A 27,194-nucleotide genomic window follows, 5' to 3' on the forward strand; every position below is an offset into this window, starting at 1 on the left:
CGACTGTGTGGTTATGGTGACAAAATTAGTCTGGAAAGAGTATAAGACAATGAAGGGACCGAGCTAGATGAGGAGTGTACAGACCTGTCCCCTGGACTGCCAGAAGCCGCTTCAGGTCTAGCTGGGGAAAGCAGCAATCTGGGGCTTTGCGTCTGTTTATGTCACAGCATGTTTATTCCAAACCATATTGTAACATGTGAGTCTCATTCTGCAGCTCTGGCCTCCTGGAATGCAGTCACTCTGGAGACCAGGCTGGCCTTGTACTCGCAGGGATCCACCTGCCTCTACCTCCTGTGGTGGGGTTAAAGGCATATGCGTGCCACCCACCATGCCACCAGGCTCAGCTTTGGGAAATTTTTTTTAGAAGAAAAATCTTGGTAATCTTCACCATCCTGTAATCCCCACTTTCACCCACTCACAACTCACTAAGAACTTGCCGGGTAGGACAACAGTCTTCATGGGAAGACTCTGCTCTCAGAATGTTCTGGAAGGACCTGTGCTCTGGTGAACATCCCCGTGAGGGAGTGGATGGTGGGGAGACTCCTTTAGCTTTTTCCCCTGCCTGTGTGTGTCAGAATAGAGAAAAAGCACAGACCAGGTGGGCCCTGCAGGGAGACATCCATCCACACGGCCTCTCCCAGTGCCTTGGTGGGCCATGGAAAAACATTTCTGTTTCTTTGCAGTCACTTGTATAAAAAGAACCTTGATGTGACCAAAATCCGGCCAGGAAAACCTCGGCCTCTGCTCAGAGTAGACGACCATGACTTCACCATGAGGCCAGCCTTTGGAGGTAAGAGGGCTTCCCCCCCTCACGGGTGGGGTCCCAGCCACTTTGTCTCACCTGTCCCCAGAGCTGCTCGACTGAGGTGCAGCCTGTCCATTCTCTCAGCCACAGCTCATTTCCACCCCAGCAGTGAGATAAGCTCTCTAAGGAGAGAAATGGTCACCAGCCGCAGACACGCAACTGTTCACCTTCACAAAGGAGAGCAGGCTAACTGTGTATTGCAAAATAAACAACCAGCCGAGGATATGGGTCACTCGATGGCCAGCGGGGGTGTCTGGTGGCAGCAGTAACTTGGCCCATCACTGAGGCCCCTCACCCTTCTTACTGGCTTTCACTCTCAGCCTTCCGCTTTGGAGATCAGGGAGGGACATGTGGCTCCCAGGATCTGGAGGGATGCCACACTGGTGCCTGCGCTTCAGTCAGGCTGGGCTGCAATAACAAAGGCCTGCAGGCAAGGTGGCTCAGAAACCCCACACACTTGTTTGTCATAGTTCTAAAGGCCAGAGACTAGACAGAGTCTGTGTCTGCAGAGGGCTCCCTTTGTAACTGCCAGCATTATGTCAGAGACAGAAACTGAGTCTTTGTAAAAGAGATTTTAAGCTGGCTAGCAGTGGTGCATGCACACCTTTGATCCCAGCACTAAGGAGGTAGAGGCAGGTGGATCTCTGTGAGTTTGACACCAGTCTGGTCTACAGAGCAAGATCTAGGACAGCCAGGGCTATACAAAGAGAAACTCTGTTTCAAAAAAACAAAAACAAAAACAAACAATTACATTATTTATTTCGCGCGCGCGCGCGCGTGTGTGTGTGTGTGTGTGTGTGTGTGTGTGTGTATTAGTGTCATGTTGTGTGGGTCCTGGGGATTGAACTTGGGTCATCAGGCTTGGTAGCTGGCACCTTTACCCACCTTTACCCACTGAACTATCTCATTGGCCCAGGAATTGAGTATTTTTAAAAATTTTTTTTTTTTACAATTATTTATTTAGTGTGCACTTGCCGTGGTGTAAGTGTGGAGATCAGAAGATAACGTTTGGGAGTTAGTTCTCTTCTTCCACGACGTGGGTTCCAGGGATCAAACTAGGTTGTCAGCCTTGGTGGCTTTCCTAGGCTGAGCCGTTGCACGGGACTGGGCATTGAATATTTAAGCCGTTTATTCAGAAAGCCTGCAGCCTGATATGGTAGTGGGTTACGTCTCATCTCCAGGCAGCAGCTTATATAGATAGGAAGTGGAAACAGAAGCAGTCATCTGGGCTTTAGAAAATGCAGGAGACGGAAGGAGGAAGAAATGGCATCATTGTCTCTCAAAGACGAGCTGACCATCTGCCCGGAGGGGCAAGCCTGAGCCTGGGAATGACCGATTGCCCGCAGCTCTCTGGGCAGCCGGGTGTGCATTCTCTACGCCTGTGAGTCTCACATTGCTGCTGCTGCACTACCAATGTAGACGTCGGCTCTGAACAAACAAACCACTAGTAGCATAGTACACCCATGCTGAGCTGTTTGCAATGTATGTGTGAAGAGTCTAGTCTACAACGTGAAGCACAATGTGCCCTTAAGACACAATAGAAGAGTCTCTATGTGTCTCGCTCAGCTCCATCATATCTCACATGGTGAATGGGTGGAGGTCTCTCGGAGACCCCTTTTATAAGGGTACGAATCTCATTCAAGAAAGGGTTCCATGCCCATGATCTAGTTACCCATTCCCTGATAGCATCACCTAGGTGTGTGGTTGGAGTCCAGAATTCTCATTTTGGGGGGCATAAGCATCCAGGCCATGGCAGCTGGGAGAGGAGCCAGGGTGTCTCCTAACAAAGGAGAACAGCACAGCACACAGACCCCCCTCAGGTAACCCTAACCACATGCCTGTGAGGGAAGTAAGGCCGGGGGCATTTGGAGATCAGCCAGGTCAAACCCGGGCAAGGCTGCTGCTGTTCTTATCTCTGCCCTCCACCATCCTTCAGGACCGCCACCCCTATTCTCCTGGGGCAAAGATGACCTTCACACTCATCTGCATTTTCCTGAGGCATCAGTAAACCACAGGCTCTCCTCAGGCAGGCCACTAATCTTTGCTGAGCCTCTGTTTGTTCCTTTATGAAATGGGAACAGTAATCAACATACGGGGTTCTGTCCAGACTAATCAGAGATAATATATGTAAAGCCCTTTGACACACATTCATTCACATCCTCCTCGCAGGAAGTCCAGCTGTCAGGCCTTCCGCTGGTGTGACTGTGGAAGGATTAAGACTATCTTACAGGCTTTTGCATTTTCAAAGGCAGTGTATTTAACACGGGCTCTGGGTGGAACTCGGGTCATCAGGCTCGTGTGGCAGGCTTCTCCGTGGAGCTGTTCCACCAGCCGCAGTGAGTTTACTCCAGTTTCACATAGTTCGCACACGTGACTAGGGCATAAAACTGAAGAACCTGGACAGGCCTTTAAACAATCCAGCTGTGTTCGTTGGGTCAGAAATCCACCCCAGCAGAGCGGTCAAGTCAGCCGCTTTGGAGACCAGCTGGCTCCGGGAGTAGGAAGTGTCTGCTGGGGAAGAATGGGCCTTACGGTCTCAAAAGGAGAAACAGCAAGTTGTGTCATGGAGACCTCAAAGGTGATGGGTTACGAGAAAGAGGCTGACCAGAAAGGAAAAGGAACCTAGGAAGCGTCTCAGTAGCAAAGTAGGTGCAGGGGATACAGGGGATGCAGAGGTGCAGGGGATGCATGGGTGCAGGGGTGCAGGGGACACAGGGATACAGGGGTGCAGGGGACACAGGGATACAGGGGTGCAGGTAATGCAGGGGTACAGGGGTGCAGGAGATACAGGGGTACAGGGGTATAGGGGTGCAGGGGTACAGGGGTATAGGGGTGCAGGGGTGCAGGGGTACAGGGGTGCAGGGGATGCATGGATACAGGGGATGCAGGGGTGAAGGGGTGCACAGGTTGAGTGCCAACAGCAGCAAAAGAAATGGCTGTGACAGCATGGGCCACTTATGTCTGAGGTCTCCTTAAGCAGTCCAGTGGGTGCTGGGAATTGAACTCAGGTCCTTCGGGAGAGCCATCTCTCCAGCCCCTGGAGTTTTCTATATTGCCTATATTGTATTTGGCATTTCTGTATTGTATTTGGAGTGAACTAGGCCTTCACCTAGCCTCCAGTTGCACTCGGGGTGCAACTGTCATCTCTGTGCTGAGTCTCCCTTCATTGGTCCATGCTCCTGGAGAAAAGGAACCACATCAGCCACTCCAGAGCCCGGCTGCACTGCTCAGAGCTTGTTGGAGCAGACACCATCGGTCAGTGAAGCTGTGTGGACCTAGGAGGCACTGCACACATGAGAGGATTATTCAAGCTAAGCTGTGATGCTGTCTAGTCGTGTTTTTCCCCTTCCTCCTACCCCTTCCTTCTTTCTCTCTCTCTCTCTCTCCCTTTTTGTAAGCTGGGACCAAAACCAGGACTCCCCACATGCCCACCATATATTCTACTATAAAGTAATATTCTCAGCCATGATTTATTTCTTTAACAATCTGACATTCAAGCTGTCAACTTAGGACAACCAATATGGTATTGTTATTATAGTTTTGTTTTCCATTTTGACTAATTTTGTTAGTTTGAGAACATTTCATCATAAAAAGAGGTTTGTGAAGGAGCCTGAAGAATTCTTTGCCTTTGGATAATGATTTCTTTTCTTTTCTTTCTTTCTTTTTCTTTTTCTTTTTCTTGTTTTTCAAGACAGGGTTTCTCTGTGTAACATCCCCGGCTATCCCGGAACTAGCTCTGTAGACCAGGCTGGCCTCAAACTCACAGAGATCCGCCTGCCTCTGCCTCCTGAGTGCTGGGATTAAAGGTGTGTGCACCACTGCCCAGCTCAATTTCTTTATTCATTTTGATATGGCAACTCCTTGACAGATCATATAGGCTCTCACAGATACTCTTTTTCCGTTTCCATAGTAACTAGGAACATGCACTACTAACAACGCTTGGAAGTAGCCCACAGCATTTTGCTACTGGGCCTCCCTTCTATGTTCTGTGTATGGTCTATTTCTGCCCACTCTGTTGGGGAAACCATACTGTACCACAGCAGCACTGGAGCCAGGGCCAGCGATGATGTAGGCACCTTGTTGAGGGAATCTAGGTACCACAGGCAGTACTGGTATAGCAGAGATCCACTCTGGATGCCTGCCAGATAACTGGGAACCAGATTTTCAGTGTGTCCCTCCAATAATCCGGACATCAGTGTCAGGAGGCCAGCAGAGACAGTTCTTCCTCTAGCATGGGTTAAACCCTCTGGAGGACATCTCCTCTACTCAGTTAGCACTGAAGGCGATGTCAGGAGGGATAAGGTAAGTGAGACCTGCCGGAGTGACATTACATTCTAATGTAACTGCTTGTAAGAACAGCCTGCGACTCTTTATTGATCACTTGCAAAGGCCAGTGACTTGAGGGCGAACCGTTGGGTCAAGAAAAAAGGTGTATTGGGAAAGCTTAGAAAAACTGAGAGGCCATTGCTGAAGATGATTGTCTTAGAATGTCAGCTCTGTGCACAGGCTTTGTGGGTGGGGGTAACTGAGAGGCCATTGCTGAAGATGATTGTCTTGGAATGTCAGCTCTGTGCACAGGCTTTGTGGGTGGGGGTAACTGAGAGGCCATTGCTGAAGATGATTGTCTTGGAATGTCAGCTCTGTGCACAGGCTTTGTGGGTGGGTGGGTGGGGGTGGGGTACGGAGGAGGAGGAGGAGGTCATGGGCAGGACTGGGAGATTCCTAGATGATACTACAGTGACCTAGAAGGGGATATTGCCTTGGTGACTTATATCTTGGCATGAAGGGGAGGAAAGAGGTCAGGAAAGTTTAGAGCAAGCCCGCCTGACCCAAAGGTTAAATCTGCCAAGGGGAGACACAGTAGAAAGGCAGAGATCCAGCCTTTCATTCTGTTGCCATCACACATCAGGCACTTTTACAGGCCCAGTGGGAGAACTGGTGCTTTCTGCCAAAACAGCCACGTCTCTGAAAAGCCATGCAGGTAATCATTACCATCTTAACCCACAAGCTCAAGGCCTTGTCAATAAAGCTAGTGGGAAATATAACAGACTGGCAACTGTGTAACTCCAAAATCTGTGCTTTGAAAATATGACTAAAAGCATGTAAATCTATTTTGGCTGTTCCTTGATTCTAGTCCTGTGTGTAAGACCCTTCACAGGCTTTCTACAGTGTATCAAAATTAAGGTCCCCACCTAGTAAGCAAATGAGAAAGCTGAGCCTCAGAGAAATGTATGTGCCCAAGGCCACACTAAAGTCAATGATGAAGACAAAACTCAGACCCAGACAGTATGATAATGCATTGGCTTAACTGTTTTAATTTTTGATATTGCATGGTTTTTCAAAAGTCTGCTTCCCAGAATAAGGATAATTCAGTTTCTCCATCAATATCATATAAACACTGTGTGCACATGCATTCATGTGCATGTGCAAATACGCAAAACCCTGCACCTTTCTCCAGAGGCTCCAGGATGTCTCCACCTATCCCCTCCCCCAGATGATCACAACATGGGGCTATTGGTGGGCAGGGCCAGGACACAGACATAAGCAGTCAGCAGCTTGCAGGTGTACGAAGGATACCTAAGGAGGTGAGAGGGGACGCAAGGCCAGAAGGGGAACTGAGAAGGAGAAATGACTCTCCGCTGTCTCTGGACCTTGTTAGATCACAGAACCCCAGGAAGGGCATGGTAGCTTCCATGGGCTTGTCTTCCACTCCTTGATTTGCATTATTCTTCCCCCCCCCCCCAAGACAGGGTTTCTCTGTGTAGTTTTGGTGTCTGTCCTGGATTTTGCTCTGTAGACCAGGCTGGCCTCGAACTCATAGAGATCTGCCTGCCTCTGCCTCCCAAGTGCTGGGATTAAAGGCATGCACCACCATCGTCTAGCAATTTCATTATTCTTACAGCAATCTCCTCATCCTACTGAAGAACTGGTTGAGGACAGGAGTGACATGTTCAGAGACTGCTTCCCTAGTCCACAGTAGACCTAAGAATGACCTCACTCTTGCCCACCTGTGAGGCCACAAAGCCCGCAGTGTGCCCCTTCCTCCTCTTCCACTGTGTGAGAGGAACTGCATGACGTTGGTTTAATGCTGACTGCCCATCATTCTGTAGTGTGTGTGGGGGGAGGGAGAGGGACTGGAGGAGGTGAGATGTTTTCTTGAGTGCAGTCAATTACCTGGTGGCAATGGTAAAAAAGCTACTCCTGGTAGCTTTTAGTCATGCTCAGACACTGAGATGACTAATCTGTCAACTTGACTACATCTGCAATCAGCTACTACCCAAGCAGCTGGGCACGCTTGTGAGGGATTATTCATTGAGTCATTTGAGGTTTGGGAGACACACCCTAAATCTGGGCCATAGCTTAGAGTGGCACCCACATAAAAGAACACTGAAGAAGGAAACCTTTTGCTTTCTGCCTGCTTTCTCTCAAGTTCATCTATCCTGCAGTGGAGACATGCCTTTGCTGCTCTTAGGACTGTTGCTTGAGAATTTCTCTCCAGCTCCCGCCACCAAGTCCCGCCAGTCCCAGAGCCCACTTATAAAATAAACACACGAACTCTTACATTATTTAAACTGCTTGGCCATTAGCTCAGGCCTGTCACTGTCTAGCTCTTACTCTTATATTTAGCCCATTTCTATTAATCTTTACTTTGCCACATGGCTCATGGCTTACTGGTACCTTACATCTTCCTTGTCCTGATGGCGGCTGGCAGTGTCTCCCTCTCAGCCTTCCACTTCCCAGAATTCTTTTCCTTGTCCCGCCTATACTTCCTGCCTAGCCAATGGCCAATCAGTGATTTATTTACTGACCAATCAGCAACACATTTGACATACAGACCATCCCACAGCATAGGACTTATTTCTTCAGGATTCCAACATAGACTGAAGATTGGTTGAGATGTCTAGCCTCATGTACTGAACAACTGTCAGATTCTTGGCCTTTTCTTCAGGAGACAGCCATTGTTGGACTAGCTGGGTCACAACATGTAAGCCATTCCAATAAATATCTCTTTAGATGTATAGAAATCGTTCTATCAGTTTTATTCCCCTAGAGAACCCTGACAAATATAGACTGTGGTGCCAGAATGGGGTATTGCTGTGACAGGCCTGTCCATGATGGTTTTTTGTTTGTTTGTTTTCTGTTTTTTGGAAGAAGACTTTGGGACTTTGGGCTAGGAAAGTGGTTGAACGCTGTAAGCAGAGATTAAGGGGCTATCCTAGCAGCAGCTTGGATACAATGTGGACTATGAAGGCCCAGTTCAAGAAGTTAACAACTGGGCCAGGAACCATTCTTGTTATATTTTGACAAAGGTTGTGGCTGCTTTTTGCCCTTGTCCTAAAAATTTTCTTGAAAATTGAAAAAATAATGGACTAATATCCTTGGCAGAGGAGATTTCAAGACAGCCTAATCTGACTGCTTTATGTCGATCTACAATGAAAAAGAAAAACCTGGGCAAAAAAAATAAAAAATGTTGGAGGGGAAAAAGAGTACCAGAAAATACAGTGTTGGAGCCAAAGCTTATGATGAAAGAGATAAGGAGAGGCCCTGTGTGAAAGGGGATACAGGGAGTGGGGAGTAGAGCCCTCAGGGCAAGACCCTAGCCAGACAATCCTGCAATACGTGAAAGAAAAGGGCTTGAGGAATATTCCATTCCTAAGAAGCAACAGCAAACCAAAGCTTATGCAAATGTAATTTAAAGAGAGGCCAGCCTCGAACCCAAGCAGATACCCGAACATGGCAGCTTTGGCCAAGTAGTTCTGGCTTTTGTTTCATGAAGGATACATGATTAAGGGATTATGGAATCTTCTTCAGTGGTTAAGGAGAGCTGCTGAGGCTAGGTGTGTGCCTGGGGAATCCTTGCACAGAGGCCCCAAGATGCCATTGTGTGAAGATGTGAAGGTGAAATCTGGATTCTGCTAACAATTCCATGATGTTGGAGGTGCCAAGGCTGAGGGACATCTGCCAGGGAGAGCTAAGGACAGGGTGTGGAACCAGCCGAAGAGTGAGAAGTGTTTTGTAGTCAGTGAAGCTGGAAGATCAAAACCATCTGCCCTTGACATCAGATATGTGGTTAAAGGTTTGAAGTTTGCTCTTCTGGGTTTAGTTCTTGCTTTGGTTCCTCCCTATGCTCCTTTCCTTTTGGAATGGTAATTTATATTATGTGTAAATGTATGTTGGAAGTATGTAATTTGCTTTTTGATTATACAGGAAGTTCCAATTAAGAGGTTGCCTCAGGTCTATACAGGAGACTATGTACTTGTAAAGTGTGTTGAGACTATGAAAAACTATGGGAACATTTGAAGTTGGACTAAATGCATTTTCCATTATGATATGACCAGGAGCCCATGAGGTCAGGGGATGAAGTGTGGTAGTTTGAATAAAAATGGTCCCCAAAGGCTCATATATTTAAATGCAAGGTCCTCAGTTGGTGGAACTGTTTAGGAAGGATTTGGATGTGTAGCCTTGCCAGAAAAGATGTATCACTGGGGGTGAGCTTTAAGGTTTCTTTTTTAAAAAAATATTTTTATTTTATAATTAACTTAATTTCACATATCAGCCACAGATTCCCCTGTCCTCCCTCCTCCCACTCCCAGCCCTCCCCCCAAATCCACCCCCCATTCCCACCTCCTTCAAGGCAAGGTCTCCCCTGGGGAGTCAGCCCAGCCTGGTAGACTCAGCTGAGGCAGTTGAGGTTTCAAAAGGGCTCGTCATTCCCAGTTAGCTCTGTCTTGTGTTTGTGGGTCAGGATATAAGCTCTCAGCTAAATGCCTCACTGCCATGCCTGCCCACCTGTCTGTTGCCATGCTTCCCCCAGGGATGGTTACAGACTCTAACCTTCTGCAAGTATTAGACCCAAATTAAACATTTCCTTTTATAAGCTGCCCTCATCACGGTGTTTCGTCATGGCAATAGAAAAGTGTCAAGGACAGACACTGACATGATTTGAAGCTGAGCTGTATATTAATTCTGTATATTAAAGTGAAGTTCTATGTATCTTTGTTATGCCCAGATCGTGGGGACTCCCAAAAGACCACCACAGAGACCACATCCCATATGTAAAAGCAGAGCCTTTATTTTCAAGCTCGGAGCTTGGGCTCTCTGTCTGTCTGATGCAGCAGTGGGAGCAGAGAGCCCCAAGCCCAGGCAGGGTGGGGTTTTATTATAGCAGAGGTTGGGATGAGGGGATTTCCAAGGTTCAGGACTCTGATTGGCTGACATTTGTCTAGGGGTATAGGGAATGTTTGGAATGTCAGGTACTTCTTTTTCCAGGGTCTAGGTGCTGCCTGCCAGAAGCTGTGTCCGGGCCTTAGGTATTTCCTCTTAGATGCATGCCCTCCCTGGGTGGGGTCAGCTTATGGCTTTTCCAGGGTCCAGGTGTTGCCTGCCAGAAGCTGTGTGGTCAAGCTGTCTTGCCCCCCCTCACATCTTAATATATAAATATATAATATAAAACAGCTGCATTGGTGGCTCTGGACTCTAGTCTCTTTCCTTGAGCCCCAAGAAATCATCTACAGTGTCACATACACTCCTGGTTCCCTCCAGAACTGACAAATGCTCCTAGGAGACCTAACACCAGGCCCCCCTCTTTGGTCCCTCTTCCCTTCTGACATTGCCCCACAAGCCCACACAACTCTGTTAACTGATGTCTTCACAAAGAAGAGGGCATACTGGGTTATAAGTCAGTGGTAGAGATCTTGCCTATCATAAATGAGGCTCTGGGTTTGTTCTCCAGGACCACTGTTGTTAGCGATAGAATCCCTTGATTCTTTCCAATGATAGAGTTGGGTTTATAGTTCAGTGGTAGAGTGTTTGCCCAGCATGTGTAAGACCCTAGGCTCAATTCTGAGTACCACACACATGCACAAAGTCCCAACATTAAAACAAATGTTCAATTCCTAAATAAACCTGACTTAAAACATGACGTACATTCTTTTAAAATTTTGTGCTGGAGGACTGGAGTGATAACTCAGTGGTTAAGAATACTGCTGCTCTTGAAGAGAACTGGAGGTTCATTTCCCAGCACCCACGTGGAAACTTACAACCATCTGTAAATCCAGTCCCAGGTCATTTGACTCCCAGCAAAACACACACACACACACACACACACACACACACACACACACACACACAAACCCTGAAGTTTGGTGCTTTATGCTGTTGTTGGCTTATTAGGAATTTAGATTCCATGTCCCAAGCGAGGCTGGCTTGTGAATTTGCCTTTTCATTCCTTGTTTTCACTTCATGAAATAAATTGATGCTTTTGGATGTTTCTTCTTCCTCTTCCTCTTCCTCCTCTTCCTCCTCCTCCTCTTCCTCTTCCTCTTCTTCCTCCTCCTCCTCCTCCTCTTCTTCTTTTTCTTTATGTGCATTGGTATAAAGGAGTTATGCCGGACAGTTGTGAGCTGACATGTGGGTGCTGAGTATTGAACCCTGGTCCTCTGGAAGAGTAGCCAGTGCTCTTAACTGCTGAGACATCTCTCCAGCCCCAACACTGTTTTTGTTTGTTTCTTTGTTTGTTTGTTTCTGAGACAAGGATTCTCTGTGTAGCTCTCACTGTCCTGGAACTCACTCTGTAGACCAGGCTGGCCTTGAAATCACAGAGATCCACCTGCCTCTGCCTCCTGAGAGCTAGGACCAAAGGTGTGCACCACCGCAGCCCAGCTTCTTTTGGTTTCTTAAACATTCTTTCTATAGCTTCTGGGAGGATGTATAGAACGGTGCTAATTCCTCCTAAACTGTCAGTGCTTTGCTGGTAAAGCTATCTGAATGTGCTATTTTCTCTGTGGGAAATTTTTAATCACAGACTTAACTCCATCTGCTTCTTTAGAGTGTCTGTTTGGCTCTGAGTGTAAAGATGTTAAATATGCTTGATAGATCCCAAGTCCTTATTTTCATTTTTTTTAATATTAAAGTATATTTTTAAAATTTTTTATTTAAAAAAAATGAGACCTGGGCCAGCTAAGTTGCCAAGGCTGGCCTCAAAATTCAATCTTCCTGATTTAGCATTCTAACTAGCTCAGATTACAGGCATGCATGTAATACATGTCTGGCATCATTAATATCAAAATCATTTAAAAAAATTTTCTGTAGTATACAAGTATTAAAAAGTGCACAAACTAAGTGCTCAGCTCACTAACTTCTCACTAAATCAACTCACCAATGTAACTATCATCCAGCTCAGGAAAAAGACAGGGCCGTAGATAAACCCTAGGTGAACAGTTTTAGAAATCTGGCCATAGAATCTCATCCAGTGTGTCTTCACCTTCCACGGTGCTGCCTTGTGCTGTGTTCTAACTTGGTAGAGATCTCATCTCATACTAGACTGAAAGCTAGTAGGAGGCAGAACTCCAGCTGTGTGTTAGCGTCTCTGTAGGAAGTGATCCAACCTTGGGCCAGTGACCAAGATGTCCGCTTGGGCACTGGGGTCACACTGTTGCTCCCATCCATCCTGCAGACACAGCCTAGAATAGAGACAAGCATAGTCCAGCTCGTAACTCGCCCAGCAAGCACAGAGGACATTCACTTCAGCCTGGGAACACCATGCAGTGCAGACCCAGTCTCTGACCTCACTGATAAAGTATAAGCACCTTTATACATCAGGTGCGAGCAGAAAACACCCCACATAGGATTCTGAGTCCCGCCTCACCGCCGAGGCAGCCCTCACACCACAGGGAAGGTGCTGGGCCATCCCTCAGCCCCAAGTGGAGAGGACTTCACCTTACTCAGCTGCCTCTCTCTCTTCCACAGGCCCTGCCATCCCTGTGGGCGTGGACGTGCAGGTGGAGAGCCTGGACAGCATCTCCGAGGTGGACATGGTAGGCACTGCCCCAGGCTGGCCTCTTCAGGGAGGGATCACACTGCTGAGATGTTGAGAGCCTGGGGGGCCTCTGGGGTGCAGGTTGTGTCTGTGAAAGCAGAAGGGGACCAGGTTGGGTCTTGGAAGCGTTGGCCCAGGTGCAGTAACATCTGGAGCAGTGCTATTATTTCCGTGGGTAAGGTCAGCTGGGGACTGAGGCCCACCTCTGTCTTTTCAAGGCCTGCTGCAGGCAATAAAATGCAAGGTACCCAGTGAATCTCACTGGGAGGAGGGGGAGAGACGGCATTTTGATTGAAACCCTTCAATGCTCTGATTTTCCATTCTACCCCCACCACCTCCCACTTGCTCGGCAGCCCCTCCCCCACCCCGCCCTCCATGTTCGTACCCATCTTGTGACTCTCTTGTGAGGCCCACTCACCTTGGAGGGCAGCTTGCCGCTCCACACTGTCAGTCTTCTCTGTGTTCGGCGCTCTGCTCATTAGTTTACAAACTTCTTCTGTAGGTGGCCTTCCTCTGGCCCTCCCAGGAGGCTTCCTTCTTGGCCTCTCTGTCTCTGTTGAGATGAAGTTCCCTCAGAGGCCCTCCCGAGCTCCTGGTCTCGGGGTTCTGCTTTTCCTTCATAACTCACATAGTCAGTTCCAGTGGTGCTATGGAGTTATTTTGGAGCTTCCTTCCTTCCCTCCCTCCATCCCTTTCTCTCTCCTTCTCTCTTCCCTCCCTCCCTCCCTCCCTCCCTCCCTCCCTCCCTCCTTCCTTTCCTTCCTCCCATTCCTCTTCTTCCTCTGCCTCCTCCTTGTTCTGTGTTCGGCAAACAAATCCAAGGTCTTGCACCTGGAAGCAGATACTCTAGCACTGAGCCCTCCCCCACCCCACCGCTCCCCCCTCACCCCACCCCCACCCCACCCCCCTTCCTTGGTGCTGAGCAGCATAGCTGAGAAACACATGCTGTGTGTCCCTCAGAGCCCCAGCTCCTGGCGGGAGGAGATCTGTGGAAGGTGTAGATGCGAAGGTCTCCAAGGTACTGGAGCACACCCTGCCAGCTCCTCCGGGTATTCAACAGCTGGGGTCAGCTGGGGCTGAGGTCAGCCCGGCTTCCCTAGACTGCAGTCAGACACTAAGTCAGGCTGTGAGCAGCCATGTGCACTCCTTCAAGTGTGGCTTCAGATTGACATCCTAGGGAGAAGTGCCTAGAACGAAGGCTTGGTTAGGGCTGCCATTGCTGCGATAAAACACCGTGACCTAAAGCAACTCGGGGAGGAAAGGGTTTAGTTCGCGTACATTTCCTGGTAACAGTCCATCACTGAGGGAAGTCAGGGCAGGAACCTGGAGGCAGAAACTGAAGCAGAAATCACCGAGGAACCATGCTGACTGGCTTGCTCAGGCTGCTGTCTTCCTTTGTTTATTTATTTATTTATTTATTTTTGGAGACAGGGTCTCCCTGTGCGTTACAGGCTGGTCTCATAGAGATCCGACTGCCCCTGCCTCCTGATTGCTGGGATTAAAGGCCTATGTCACCATGCCCAGCTTCATCCTGCTTTGTAAGAGTGACCCCTGACTGTCCAGGTTTCTCTAACTGACCTCTCAGATGAAAGCTATAGAGGTAGTGTTGGAATTCCTGAAGCTGGCTGCATCCCCCAGAGCTGTCCCTGCTGCGACAGAGACCTAGGCACACAGCTTTCGATTGTGACTCTTGGCTCTCTCATGCTCTGTCATATATTCTGTGCTGATCGAAATCATGTGATATGGAACTTCCCACACCCTCAAGGGTTACTAAAAGTCAAATCTTTCCTTTGTTCAGGGGATTAGTTTGAGACTTTGGAGGGAGACTGCTGGGGAGGTGACCTTGAAGGCTGCTATCCGAAAAGGCTCTTCCTCAACCCATCTCTGTCATTCTTCCCTCCCTCCCTCCCTCCTCCCTCCCTCCCTCCCTTCCTCCCTCCTCCCTCTCTCCTCCCTCCCTCCCTCCCTCTCTCCTCCCTCCCTCCCTCCCTCTCTCCCTCCCTCCCTCCCTCCCTCCCTCCCTCTCTCCTCCCTCCCTCCCTCTCTCCCTCCCTCCCTCCCTCTCTCCTCCCTCCCTCACTCCCTCCCTCCCTCCCTCCCTCCCTCTCCCCATTCCCCTTCTCCTTTCCCTTTCTCATTCTTACTCTCAATGCAGCTCCTGTCCAGGTTTTAAAGGGAATCCCTCCCCTTCTCTTTAAGGCCTCATCGTGTTTAGATCTCCATTTACAGCACTGGGTCTTACACTCTTCCTCCAACCTTGAGTCTTAGTCATGACCTTGAGGCCCTGTTCTTCTAAGCAAATTCACGAAGGGAATTGTGACACCTTCCTTTCCAAACCGACTGCTGATGCTCACCTTTTATTATAGTAGGAAAGCCTGTGCATAGGGACCTCATGAAAAAGACCAGGGTCTTGGGAGCGCTACACCCTGGTGGGCTGTGTGGCCAGACTGTGGCACCTTAGCTGTGTTTTCAGTGGCAAAAACGAGCCACTCTCTTCCTGATTGCCACAGGGCCATCATGTTGGCCTTTGTGCTCAGGACTGCAAAGCCCTCGCTCTGAATCTGGAGGCAGAATCGAGGGGATTCTGCAGTAGAGGAAGGCGGGTCAATTGCAGGGAGGGATGCTCTCTAAGCCTTTCTAGCTAAAGGACTTCTTCCCTGGTTCCCAGGACTTCACCATGACCCTGTACCTGAGGCATTACTGGAGGGACGAGAGGCTGGCCTTCCCCAGCACCAGCAACAAGAGCATGACCTTCGATGGCAGGCTGGTGAAGAAGATCTGGGTTCCCGACGTCTTCTTCGTTCACTCCAAACGGTCATTTACTCACGACACCACCACAGACAACATCATGCTGAGAGTGTTCCCAGACGGCCACGTGCTGTACAGCATGAGGTAACAGTCCGGAGCTGTCAAGATGCCCTGGAATGACAGGGCGTCTTGCCAGCTCCTTTAGTCCTGATGAGTTTTTCTCTGTAGTAGGGTCTATAGGTTGGCCCAAGCCTTTGGACGTCAGTCAGTCAGTCTGATGCCACCCCTGCAGATGGCAACTTCCTCTTAGCTGGGGTCTTACACTCGAACTAAAAGACTAGTTTGGCCCTGACTTGATGGGAACAATGACCTTTTACTCCTTAGAGTCTATGACTCTAGTTAATTGGCAATAAAGATTTTAAATTCATAACAGTAGCTACTGTTGGCTAAGTGCTAGTGCAGATTGGCTTCGGGGCACACTTGGTGGTTTGAAGGGTCCTTGTTCCTGGCCTGTTCGTGTGAGTCACCAGAATCAGTGTTAGTGCCAGATACACTCCTACCCTGTGTGGACGATGGTGAAGGCCTCACCTCCCAGGCGTCTCTGAGGGAGGCAGCCCTGCTGGCTGAGGTGGTACAAGAGAAGGGCACAAGTGTGGATAGTTAGCAGCCAACACCCCCACTCCAGCAGCTGGGGGACAGCAAGCCCAATAAAGAAGACCCACGAGGTCACAGAAGACAAAGCTCTTACTATGCTTCCGTGGCTTAGATGCCTGACCTCTGAAGGTGACCATGGAGGTTCCTGCCACCCTGGGCGCTGTACTGGGTCTTCCTAAGTGTGGGCAGAGCCTGGGCTTGATGGTCGGCTCCCAAGCCACATCATGTCTTTGTGTTGTGCAGGATTACCGTCACGGCCATGTGCAACATGGACTTCAGCCACTTCCCCCTGGACTCCCAGACCTGCTCTTTGGAGCTGGAGAGCTGTAAGTATCCATGGATTCACGCTTTTACCTTACTGCCTCTCCCATCTTCGCGGCCCTTGAGAATCAGGAGATTGAGGACTGCCTCCTGGGCTAGGAGCTGTTCACCCTGGCACAGGATTAAACAAGAGAGCAGAGGTGTTGAGTTCACTTGTCTTCCTCTCTCCGAGATGCATACACAGATGAAGATCTGATGCTGTACTGGAAGAATGGGGACGAGTCCCTGAAAACGGACGACAAGATCTCCCTGTCCCAGTTTCTGATTCAGAAATTTCATACGACGTCCAGACTGGCCTTCTACAGCAGCACAGGTAGCTACTGTCTCAGCTGGACTCCAATGTGGAGGAGACACATTTGAGTTCTCCAGCCCCCACCCTTTCCACTGCCAATAGACACAATTTGGATTCGACTGTTCAAATAAAGCAGAGTCCCAAATAACACTACTATTACGGTTTTTTTCAAGACAGGGTTTCCTGGTGTAACTCTGGCTATTCTGGAACTCACTCTGTAGACCAGGCTGGCCTGGAACTCACAGAGATCTGCCTGCCTCTGCCTCCCGGGTGCTGGGATTAGAGGCATGCATTACCACAGCCTGGTCCTAAAATAGCACTTTTAAAAAGCAGGAAATAGAATCAAAACACTGCTATCTCCTGAGATCCCACCCCCAGAGGGGACACAAGTTAGTAAATCCCTTCAAGACATCTTACGGCAGCCGTGGATTTCCTAAGAATGGGGTTGTGTTTGGCATGCTGGTCTGCAACCTTGTTTCTTCTACTTCACAGCTGTGCAAGGGAAAGTATTTATTATCTATGTTCTGTTTTCTTTTTCCTGCTGGTGGCTGGACCCAGGGCCTTGCACATGCTCAGTCCGTGTGCTACCGCTGACTTACACCACCAGTCCCAGGAGGGTCAATTTTCAGTACTTAGTTTAACCCCTTCCATCCTGGGCCATGCTTGAAAATTTGAGAGGATCCATTTGTCAACCTTTGTCTAGTCTCACCTTACACTCCTTGGTTAGATTCTTTTAGGACTGCCGTAATGAAATTCTCCAGACTGGGTGTTTGAAACAGCAGAGACTTATTCTGTCACAGTTTGTTAGGCAGAGGTGTGAGGGACACGGTCCCTCTTCAGGCTGGACCTGCAGGCAGGGAGGAGCCTCTGCGGTGTGCCAGCAATGCCTGGCACCCTGGACCTGCAGGCAGGGAAGGGCCTCTGCTGTGTTCCAGCAATGCCTGGTGCCCTGGACCTGCAGGCAGGGAAGAGCCTCTGCGGTGTGCCAGCAATGCCTGGTGCCCTTGACCTGCAGGCAGGGAAGAGCCTCTGTGGTGTGCCAGCAATGCCTGGTGCCCTAGACCTGCAGGCAGGGAAGGGCCTCTGCGGTGTGCCAGCAATGCCCGGCGCCCTGGACCTATAGCTGTGCTGCTCTAACCTGCTCCAGCCACCGTGGATGTTCTCCTGTGTCCCACTTAGTGTCTTTCCCACGTGTCCACGTCCAACCTTCCTTCTTCTGTAGGGACACAAGTCACTGTGTCAGGGTCGATTAGAATCCAGCGAGACCTCATTTTGTCTTGATGAGATCTGCAAAGACCTCGTCTCTGAAGAAGGTCCCTCTGAAGCAGTGAGAGTGAAGACTTCCATGTATCTGTAATAACAGTTCAACAGTGCTTCTGCAGGCTCCTAATGGGACTCTTAGGTCATCACCACTTGTCCCAGAGCCGAGATGCCCAAACCCCTCTATGGGAAGCTTTTGTGTACCTTCCTGATCCTGCATGCTCTGCTAGCTGGTCACCTGCCCCCACTCACCCTCTTCTCACAGAGCCGCACACTGGAAGAGCACAGGCCCGTCTAGCGCTGAGCTGGCGTCAGGACGTCACAGGCCTGCTTCAGGGCGTTCCCGCGGGGCTCATCCTCATCTCGGCCCTTCCATTCGGGGACACACACACACACACACACACACACACACACACACACACACGACTTCCTTATCTATTCATTGTAGCGGTTGTTGTGTTTACTTTCTAAAAATATTTGTTTTATTTTATGTAGACAAGTGTTTTGCCTGCATGCATGTATGTGTACCACGTGTGTGCCTGGTGCCATCTGATGTCAGAAGAAGGCATCAGATCCCCCGAAACTGGAGTTATGGATGGTTGTAAGTCATCATATGGGTGCTGGGAACCAAACCCAGACTCCAGACAAGGAGTCAGTGATCTTAACCACCGAGCCATCTCTCCAGCCACCTTATCTGTTTCTTACCAAATTCAAATCCATGAAGCCATGGCTAAGAGTTTCTTACATACCATTTATTATGTAAGAGCTTCTTACATACCATTTATTATGTGTAAATTAATTTCTACCCTACAAACCAAGACTTTGAAATTGTTATTCCTTGATTTCATATGAGGAAACTGGGACTTTAAGCTATTGGTTCAAGCTCCGGAGCCGTGAGAGGCCACATTTGTCTTGTTTAGTGCCTTCTGTGCTGTGCGGTGCACTGGCCTGTTTTCTTTCCTGCTCAAGCCTTTCTGGAGCTCAGATTCAAACGCATCTTTCATTCCACTCTTTACTACATACAACACTCATGCCATGGGACTGGTGGCGTCACACGGGAGTCACACACATGTCCTCTCACACAGGACTTACACACATGTTCCCTCACACAGGAGTCACACACATGTCCCCTCACACAGGAGTCACACACATGTTCTCTCACACGGGAGTCACACACATGTCCCCTCACACGGGAGTCACACACATGTCCCCTCACACGGGAGTCACACACATGTTCATAGCTCTTTTCTCTGTCCCCGTGTTCCCGACACAACTTTCCTGCTCTTCATAAGTGGAAGCAGGGATGGTGGGATAGTCCTTGCCGGAACAGAGGCCGCTGTCAGGAAGAGTCTGCACTGCTGACGAGCAGTGTGATTTCCTTCAGGGATGCCTTTTGGAGGGGGAGAACAGAGCAAGGGTGGGGTGAGGTGGGGAGCGGTCAGCTGATTCTTTTCTTCCCGTTCTTGAAGATCACTTTCTGTTTGTCCGTCCCCCTAAAGCGCCAGCCCATTCAGAGAGCCCAGAAAACCATCAGTAGACAGTTGTCAAACCCGTCTGAGCACACCCTGTTGTTCCGGGCCTGTCCTACTGGTCTAACCCCCCTCCCCGCTCTGTGTTTACCTCCTGCTCTAGCCAGTCTGTCTGCTCCCCAGTGTTTCTTGGGAACCTGAGGGATGCAGTCTCAGGCCCACCTGTACCCACACCACCAAAGCGAGGTGCTCACAGCAGAGTTCCTGCAAGCCTTCAGACTCAGGGCGGGGTGGGCATCTCACAGACTTCTGTGGATCAGAACTCAGAGGCTGTTGCTTCTGGCCAGTGTGGTTCTCAGGTTGCATTCAGGCACTCTGGGGAGCCAAGAGCTGTTTTTAACCAATCCTCCATGGGCACCCCCCTTTTTCTGAGTGGGGGAGTGTCCCTCATCAGTGGGTCCCGTGTGGGCTCTAAGGACCTGAATTTCTAACAAGTGTTTGAATACCTGCTCATTGAAAAAGTCACTGTATGAGTAAAGCCCTGGCCTTTAGCTAGAAGCCCTAAGTGACCTGAGTCTGCCTAGACCAGGAGGCCTTGGAGCAGCCTCTGAGTTCAATTCCTTAGTGCTCCTCCGAGTAATACCGTTCTGATTTCCCCAACTGCAGCCCCCTGCAGGGTGCCCCTAATGCGCCTCCTTGCAGTCAGCAACTTAATTGTTCTCCTTAAGCCAATGAGCCTTTTTGTACTTTATTTGGCAAAGGAGATTTGCATACCTACAATGGGTGGACAGTTGGTGTCATTTGCCACGAACAGAAGATAACTTTAATAACGTAATGAACACATGGGGAGAAAAAGGAACCCTGCTTCTGGACCCCTAACCCCCACCCCCACCCAAAGCATCCTGTACGGTCATGATGTGATACTTTGAGATGCCTGACCGTGCTGAGCTGAGGTGCAGGGGCTGCGGGCGCACACGCCTCCTTAGCTCAGACTCACTGCCCTCGGCACCTTTGTGGGTCACAGTGGTTGTAGGTCGCTGAGACCTCACGCTTTCAAACTCCTTTTACAGCCTTTAAACAGGGATTCTCGGAGTGCACAGTGACTTAGTACTATAGCATCAGGTCCGTCCCCGCCCAATGGTAAAGGATCCCAGGAGGAGGATGGAGTGTTAGAAATGATACTGATGCCAGACTTCCGAGTAATGTGACCAACCTACCTCTTCTGTGCTGGTGTGTGGACTGAGTGGGTACCAGCCAACCCAGTGATTAAGAGGACCAGAGTGACAGCCCGCCTCTTCTGGCTCCTGACTGAGCAGCACTGGCCTCAACAAGTTAGAACTACTCTACCTTCTTAAGCTCCCAAGCAGCCAGCCCCTCAGGAGATACAGTCACAGTTTGCAAGTAATAAAAACCAAACTACCAAGTAAATGTTTCCTTCTACCTTTTCCCCACATTGCTGTGAAAAGTTAGCTCAGACTCCATGGGAGAGCATACTAGATACTGACAAGGTGGCCATAGCAGAGGACTCCCACAGTAGGACGGAAGGCATGGTGTCAAGCCCACTGAACTTCCTTTCTGCGGTTGATGAGCAGTGCCGGCGAAGATGGGCTCCTGGGGAGGTTCTGGTTGGAACCTCACTCCTTCTTCTTGTATCCCCCCAGGCTGGTACAACCGTCTGTACATCAACTTCACTTTACACCGTCACATCTTCTTCTTCTTGCTCCAAACCTACTTCCCTGCCACCCTCATGGTCATGCTGTCCTGGGTGTCCTTCTGGATCGACCACAGAGCTGTGCCTGCCAGAGTTTCACTGGGTAAAAGTATTTGATAAGGTGTGGTAGGATGCTTTTGGTCTTTCTTTCAGCTGATCGCTAGGTAACGGAGAATTAAGGTCACGGGCTGGGCATGGTGGCTCCGTCATCTACTCCCAGCACTCAGACTGGGGCTGGAGGACTGTAAGTTTGAAGTCAACTTGGGCTACATAGAGAGACCTTAAAAAAAAAAAGTAAAGTAAGTCTTTAGAATTCTTAACCGATGGACCTGTGAGTCAAAGGAGGACTTTCCTGCCTCTTGCCTACTCTATCCACATGAAGTCGGAGGTACCACACTGTGAAAACTTGGGGGAACTAACATTGCACCCCTCAGTGTCCATCAGTTCAAACGTGGAACCAGTCTGGAGTATGATCCTTTACAAGGCAGTATGGGAGTGCAGTACTAAAAAGTAAATAAATGATTTGGCAAATGCCAAAAATTATTCTGTAAACTCTAAGACCTTGCTGTATTGTACAGGAACATGTGGTTCCTGGGGTGAGGGCTGTGTTCCTTCAGAGCTGCAGTTCTGGCTTTTTCCAGACCCTGAATTCCAGAGTGAAAATTTATAATACAGTATTCAAATTTGGATAAAGTCAGGGTAGACCCTGACACATGGGAGAACTTAGCAGGCAAGCCACAGTGGAAAAGAACTGGACAGAGCTTAATAAATGTGGTGTGGATAAAGGGAGCTATGATTGTTCCTTCAGAGCTGTCCGTCAATCATTGTTTTTAGTCCCACACCATCAATGGTCCTGTGTGAGGCATGACGTTGTCAGACACATTGCAGAAACTCAGACTCCCAAGGTGACTGAAAGCAGGCAGCTAGTTCTTGGGGGAACATTCTGGAAGGGGTGAGTCAGGGAAAGCCTGATTGTTTAGGGAGCAGAACCTCACACCTCTAGTGGATGGAAATACGTCTGGGAAGCTCTCACTTGATTAAAGAGACAGAGAATGTAAAATTGTGACTGTGAGATGTGGGTATGGCTCCGGGGTGGGTCAGCAGCTGAACTAAGATGGTTTTACAGGAATCATGACGGTGCTGACCATGTCCACCATCATCACGGGTGTGAACGCCTCCATGCCCCGAGTGTCCTACATCCGGGCGGTGGACATCTACCTCTGGGTCAGCTTCGTGTTCGTGTTCCTCTCGGTGCTGGAGTACGCGGCTGTCAACTACCTGACCACGTTGCAGGAGCAGAAGGAACGGAAGTTTCGAGAGAAGGTGAGGAGTCTTCACTCCTTTTCTCCTGTAAGCTGGGCTAGTGTTTGGAGGAGAATGACTTTGTTGGTTAGGTAGGGACAGTTAGGAGGAGCCAATGCCTGTGGGAAGGGAGGCATTAATGCCAAAGTGGGAACCGTTCCCTTCTTGCCCTGCTCAGACAGAAATTGCGGGTAGGCAAGAAGCTCTTTAAGTGCCAGTCTGTGGAGGCTTTGGCATCCCTCGGCATTTGACAACAAGCAGGCAGGATCCGCAGGCAGGCAGGCACCACCACCTAGAGCTCCAACTCTTAGATCTGAGGCTGTTTCTTTTTCATGCAATATAGCCTGATCATGGATTCCTCTTCCCATTTCCTTCAACGCCCGCCCCCAACCAACTTTATATTCTTTTTTGTCTCCCCCCGCTTCAGCCTCTTTTTGAAAAACAAAGTCAGGCAGCGGTGGCACACACCTTTAATCTCAGCACTTGGGAAGCAAACATAGGCAGATCTCTGAGTTCGAGGCCAGCCTGGTCTACAAAGCAAGTTCCAGGACAGCCAGGGCTACGTATTGAAACCCTGTCTCAAACAAGCAAGCAAGTGAACAAACAACAAAAAACTGTTAAAACAAACAAACAAACAAGAAACACCCCCTCGAAAAACTCCACAAAATCTGAAACCATGATACACACACAAAAGACCAACAAGACAGAAGAAAAATAAATGCCCCAACAAAGAAAAAATGAAAGAAGTCTACAAAAATACAATTGAGTTCATTTTATGTTGATCGTCTACTGCTGGTCCTAAGTGGCTAATTAGATCCAGTGAGACTCCGTTGGTGAAAACTAATTTTTCTTTGCCAGTGGGGATCAATTACAGATAGCTTCTTGCTTAGGGGTGGGCCCCCTTCCATGCTGGGACCGCCATCTGGCTTGGACTTATGCAAGCCTTGTGCACCCTGCCACAGTCGCCGTGAGTTCTTGTGTGCATCGGTCCCTTTCTGCGCGGAAGACACTGTTTCCGAGAGTCACCCATCACCTGTGCTTTTACAACCTTTTCTCCTTCTCTCTTCCACACAGATCTCTGAGCCCCAAGGGGAGAAGTTTGATGAAGGCATCCCGTTTAGAACTGAGTGTTCCAAAGTCTCTCACTCTGTACATTGTCTAGTTGTGGGTCTCAGGGTTAATTACCATCTACTGCAAGAAGGGTTCTCTGGTGATGGGCGAGTGATCTATATGTACAGAAGAATGTCCTTAGGAATCTTTCACTGTTATGTTCTTTAGCAGCATGATAGTGTTTGGTTTTAACCTAGGCCCATGGCGTATCTAGTTGCAGGTTCTTGGTCACTTTAGCAGGGCGTGGAGTGGGCCCTAATTCCATCCGGTCAGAAAGCTGGTGGCTTCCTCTCTGACTATGGCACTACTGTTGTACCAGTCTATCTTGCAGGCAGGTCACTCTTGTAGGTCACAGGGTTTGTAGCTGGGTTGATGATTATCTTTCTTCTTTACTAGCACCTTCTAGTTCCATGAATGCTAGTCAGTAGGGGTGAAACTTCTAGTTAGACTAACTAGAACAAGACTCCTCCATGTTCAATGAGATATGTAAGTGTTATCTTCAGCAACAGGGCCTTACGGTCTGGCTGTGGAGAGTAACCGATAGATAGCCTGTGATGTTTGGGGTTTCCAGGGCCCCTTTGGCCAAAGACTGGAGAAAATGTAATCTGTTCCTGGTCTGGTTTTATTTGGTGCCATGAGATGTCTGGTTGGAGCACTGTCTCCCTCATGACTTGGTGACTCCATTTGTATTCCTTTTATGGATGTGTTATTTTAGGCGGCTTCTGCAGCAGTAGGTTTCCACATGACTTTTCAAGTGACAATTACTGTGAGTCGTCCCTCCCCACATCCCCTCCTTTTTCTTTTCTCCTATCCCCTCCCTATTTAATCCTGTTCCAATTTCCTCTGTGTCTCTCCATAAAAACATGTTCTATTTCCCCTTCCCTCCCCCCACCCATTCCCTTACCAACTACCTAACCACTATGGTTGTTTGGATTGTGGCATGCATACTGAAGGCTCAAATCTAACATCCACATATAAGAGAAAACATTAAATATTTGTCTTTTGGGGTCTGGATTACCTCACTCAGAATGAATTTTTTCAGCTCCATCTTACAAATTTCATAACATCATTTTTCTTAACAGCTGAATAATAGTCCATTGTGAAAATGTACCACATTTTTATTACCTATTTATCCATTGAACATCTAGACTATTTCCAATTTCTGGCTATTATGAATAGAGCAGCAATAATCATGGAATATCAAGTGTCTCTGTGGTAGGATGTAGAGTCTTTTGGATATATGCCCAAGAGTGGAATGGCTGGATCTTGAGGGAGATCTATTCCCAGCCTCCTGAGGAAGCACCACACTGATTTCCATAGGGGCTGTATAGGCTTACACTCGCACCAGCAGTGAAGAACCTGTTCACCATTCCTCACATCCCCACCAGCCTACATTGTCAAATAATATTTTAGTTATTTATTTTAATTTCTTTTTATTTTATGTGCACTGGTGTTTTGCCTGCGTGTATGTCTGTGTGAGGGTGTTGGAGCCCCTGGAACTGGAGTTACAGACAGTTGTGAGCTGCGACGGGGGTGCTGGGAATCGAACCTGGGTCCTCTGGAAAAGCAGCCAGTGCTCTCAAGGCCATCCCTCCAGGCCCTGTCATTTGCTTACCTGATCTTGTCAATCTGACTGAGGTAGGATGGAATCTCAGAGTACTTTTGATTTGTATTTCCCTGATGGCTAGGGATGCTGAACATTTCTCTGTTTCTCAGTCATCTGTGTTTCACCTTTTGAAAACTTTCTGCTTAGTTCTGTACCTCATTTTTTAAATTTTTAAATTGAGTTATTTGTTTTCTTGATGTTCAGGGTTTTTTAAGTTTTTTTTTTTTTTAAAAAAATATATTTTAGATATTAACCTTCTATCAGATGTATAATTGGTAAAGATCCTTTCTCATTCTATAACCTACTACTCTGTTCTGAATGATGGTGTCCTTTGTCATGCAGAGCTTTTCAGTTTCATGAGGCCCTATTCATTGACTGTTGTTCTTAGTGCCTGTGCTATTGGTGTCCTGTTCAGAAAGTTCTTTCCCATGCCAATGAGTTCAGGTCTATTTCCCACTCTCTCTTCTATCAGATTCAGAGTATCAGGTCTTATGTTGAGACCTTGATCCATTTGGACTTGAGTTTCCTGCAGGGTGATAGGAAATGGATCTATTTGCATTCTTCTACATGCAGCCATGAAGTGTGACCAGGATCATTTGTTGAAGATGCTGTATTTTTGACTTCATTAAAATTTAGGTATCCCAAAGTGTGTGTGTGTGTGTATAAAAACAAAACACTATAGCTCTATAGTGCTGAAATCTGGGATGGTGATACCTCCAGTAGTTCTTTTATTATTTAGGATTGTTTTAGCTATCCTGTTTTGGTATTCCTTTGTTTCCTTATGAAGCTGAAAATTGTTTTTTCAATATCTGTGAAGAACCATGTTGGAATTTTGATGGGGTTTGTGTGGTATCTGTAGATTGCTTTTCATGGGATGGCCATTTTTACTATATTAGTCCTACCAATCCATGAGCATGGGAGAACTTTCCACCTTCTGGTGTCTTCTTCAATAGTTTAAAGTTTTTATTATACAAGTCTTTAATTGCTTGGTTAGAGTTATCTCGAGGGTTTTTTGTTGTTGTTTGTTTGGCTATTCTGAAAGGTGCTGTTTCCCTGATTTCTTTCTCCCTCTGTCATTTGTATATAGGAAGGCTACTGATTTTTGTGTATTAACTCTGTATCCTGCTACTTTGCTGAAAATGTTTATCAGCTGTATACATTTCCTGGTGGAGTCTTTTGGGTCTTTTATGTATCAAATTATTTCATCTGCAAATAAGGATACTTTACTTCTCCCTTTCCTATGTGTACCCCCTTGATCCCCTTCAGTTGTCTTATCGTTCTAGCTAAGACTACAACTATTATATTGAATAGGTATGGAGAGAATGAACAACCTTCACTTCCATAGGTCTTATATATCAAGGAATTAATCTGTTTATTTTAGGTTTTCCAGTTTGGTGGAGTACAGATTTGTAAAGTATGTCATGATTCTTTGGATTTCCTCAGTATCTGTTGTAATGTCCCCCATTTCATCTCTGATTTTATTAATTTGAATCTTCTCCCTCTGTCTTTTAATTAACATAGTTAGGTGTTTGTCAATCTTATTTTCTCCCATCCAAGTACTAACCAGGTTCCCTGCTAAGCTTCTGAGATCAGACATTACTGTTCTTTTTCAAAGTACCAACTCTTTGTTTCATTGATTCTTTGTGTTTATTTGTTTATATTTTCAGCCTCCTGTTTGATTATTTCTTGCTGTCTCCTCCTTTTGAGTGGTATTTCTTTTTGTTCTAAAGCTTTCAGGTGTGCTGTTAAGTTACTAGTATGAGATCTCCCCAATTATTTTATATAGGCACTTAGTGCTATGAACTTGTCCCTTAGAACTGCCTTTATGGTGCTCCATATGTTCGGATATGCTGTGGTTTCATTTGCACTCAATTCTAAAAAGTTTTTAATTTTCTTCTTGATTTATGTCTCGACCCAGTTGTCCTTCAGTAGTGAGTTGTTCAGCTTCCATAAGTCTGCATACTTTCTGTTGCTGACACCCAGCTTTAATCATGGTGATCAGATAGGTTGCAGGGGACTATTTTAAGTTTCTTGTATATGTTAAGACTGGCTTTTTATCCATGTACGTGGTTCCTTGAGCTGCTGAGAAGGAAATTTT

General features: G+C 47.9%; 1 protein-coding gene across 2 annotated transcripts in view; it reads left to right on the top strand.

Moving 5' to 3' along the window:
* Gabrr2 (gamma-aminobutyric acid type A receptor subunit rho2) overlaps positions 1-27,194 on the top strand; it is a 43,592-nt gene that overhangs the window by 7,784 nt on the left and 8,614 nt on the right. The window contains exons 2-8 of one of the 2 annotated variants that reach the window (XM_059255707.1): positions 684-790; positions 12,554-12,621; positions 15,292-15,515; positions 16,269-16,351; positions 16,519-16,659; positions 21,029-21,181; positions 22,205-22,428. In XM_059255707.1, coding sequence (XP_059111690.1) covers positions 684-790; positions 12,554-12,621; positions 15,292-15,515; positions 16,269-16,351; positions 16,519-16,659; positions 21,029-21,181; positions 22,205-22,428 — 1,000 coding nt within the window. The remainder of the gene's footprint in view (positions 1-683; positions 791-12,553; positions 12,622-15,291; positions 15,516-16,268; positions 16,352-16,518; positions 16,660-21,028; positions 21,182-22,204; positions 22,429-27,194) is intronic. The other variant, XM_059255708.1, reaches the window with a different exon arrangement.

This window comes from Peromyscus eremicus, chromosome 2 (assembly GCF_949786415.1).
Source record: "Peromyscus eremicus chromosome 2, PerEre_H2_v1, whole genome shotgun sequence".
NCBI lineage: Eukaryota > Metazoa > Chordata > Mammalia > Rodentia > Cricetidae > Peromyscus > Peromyscus eremicus.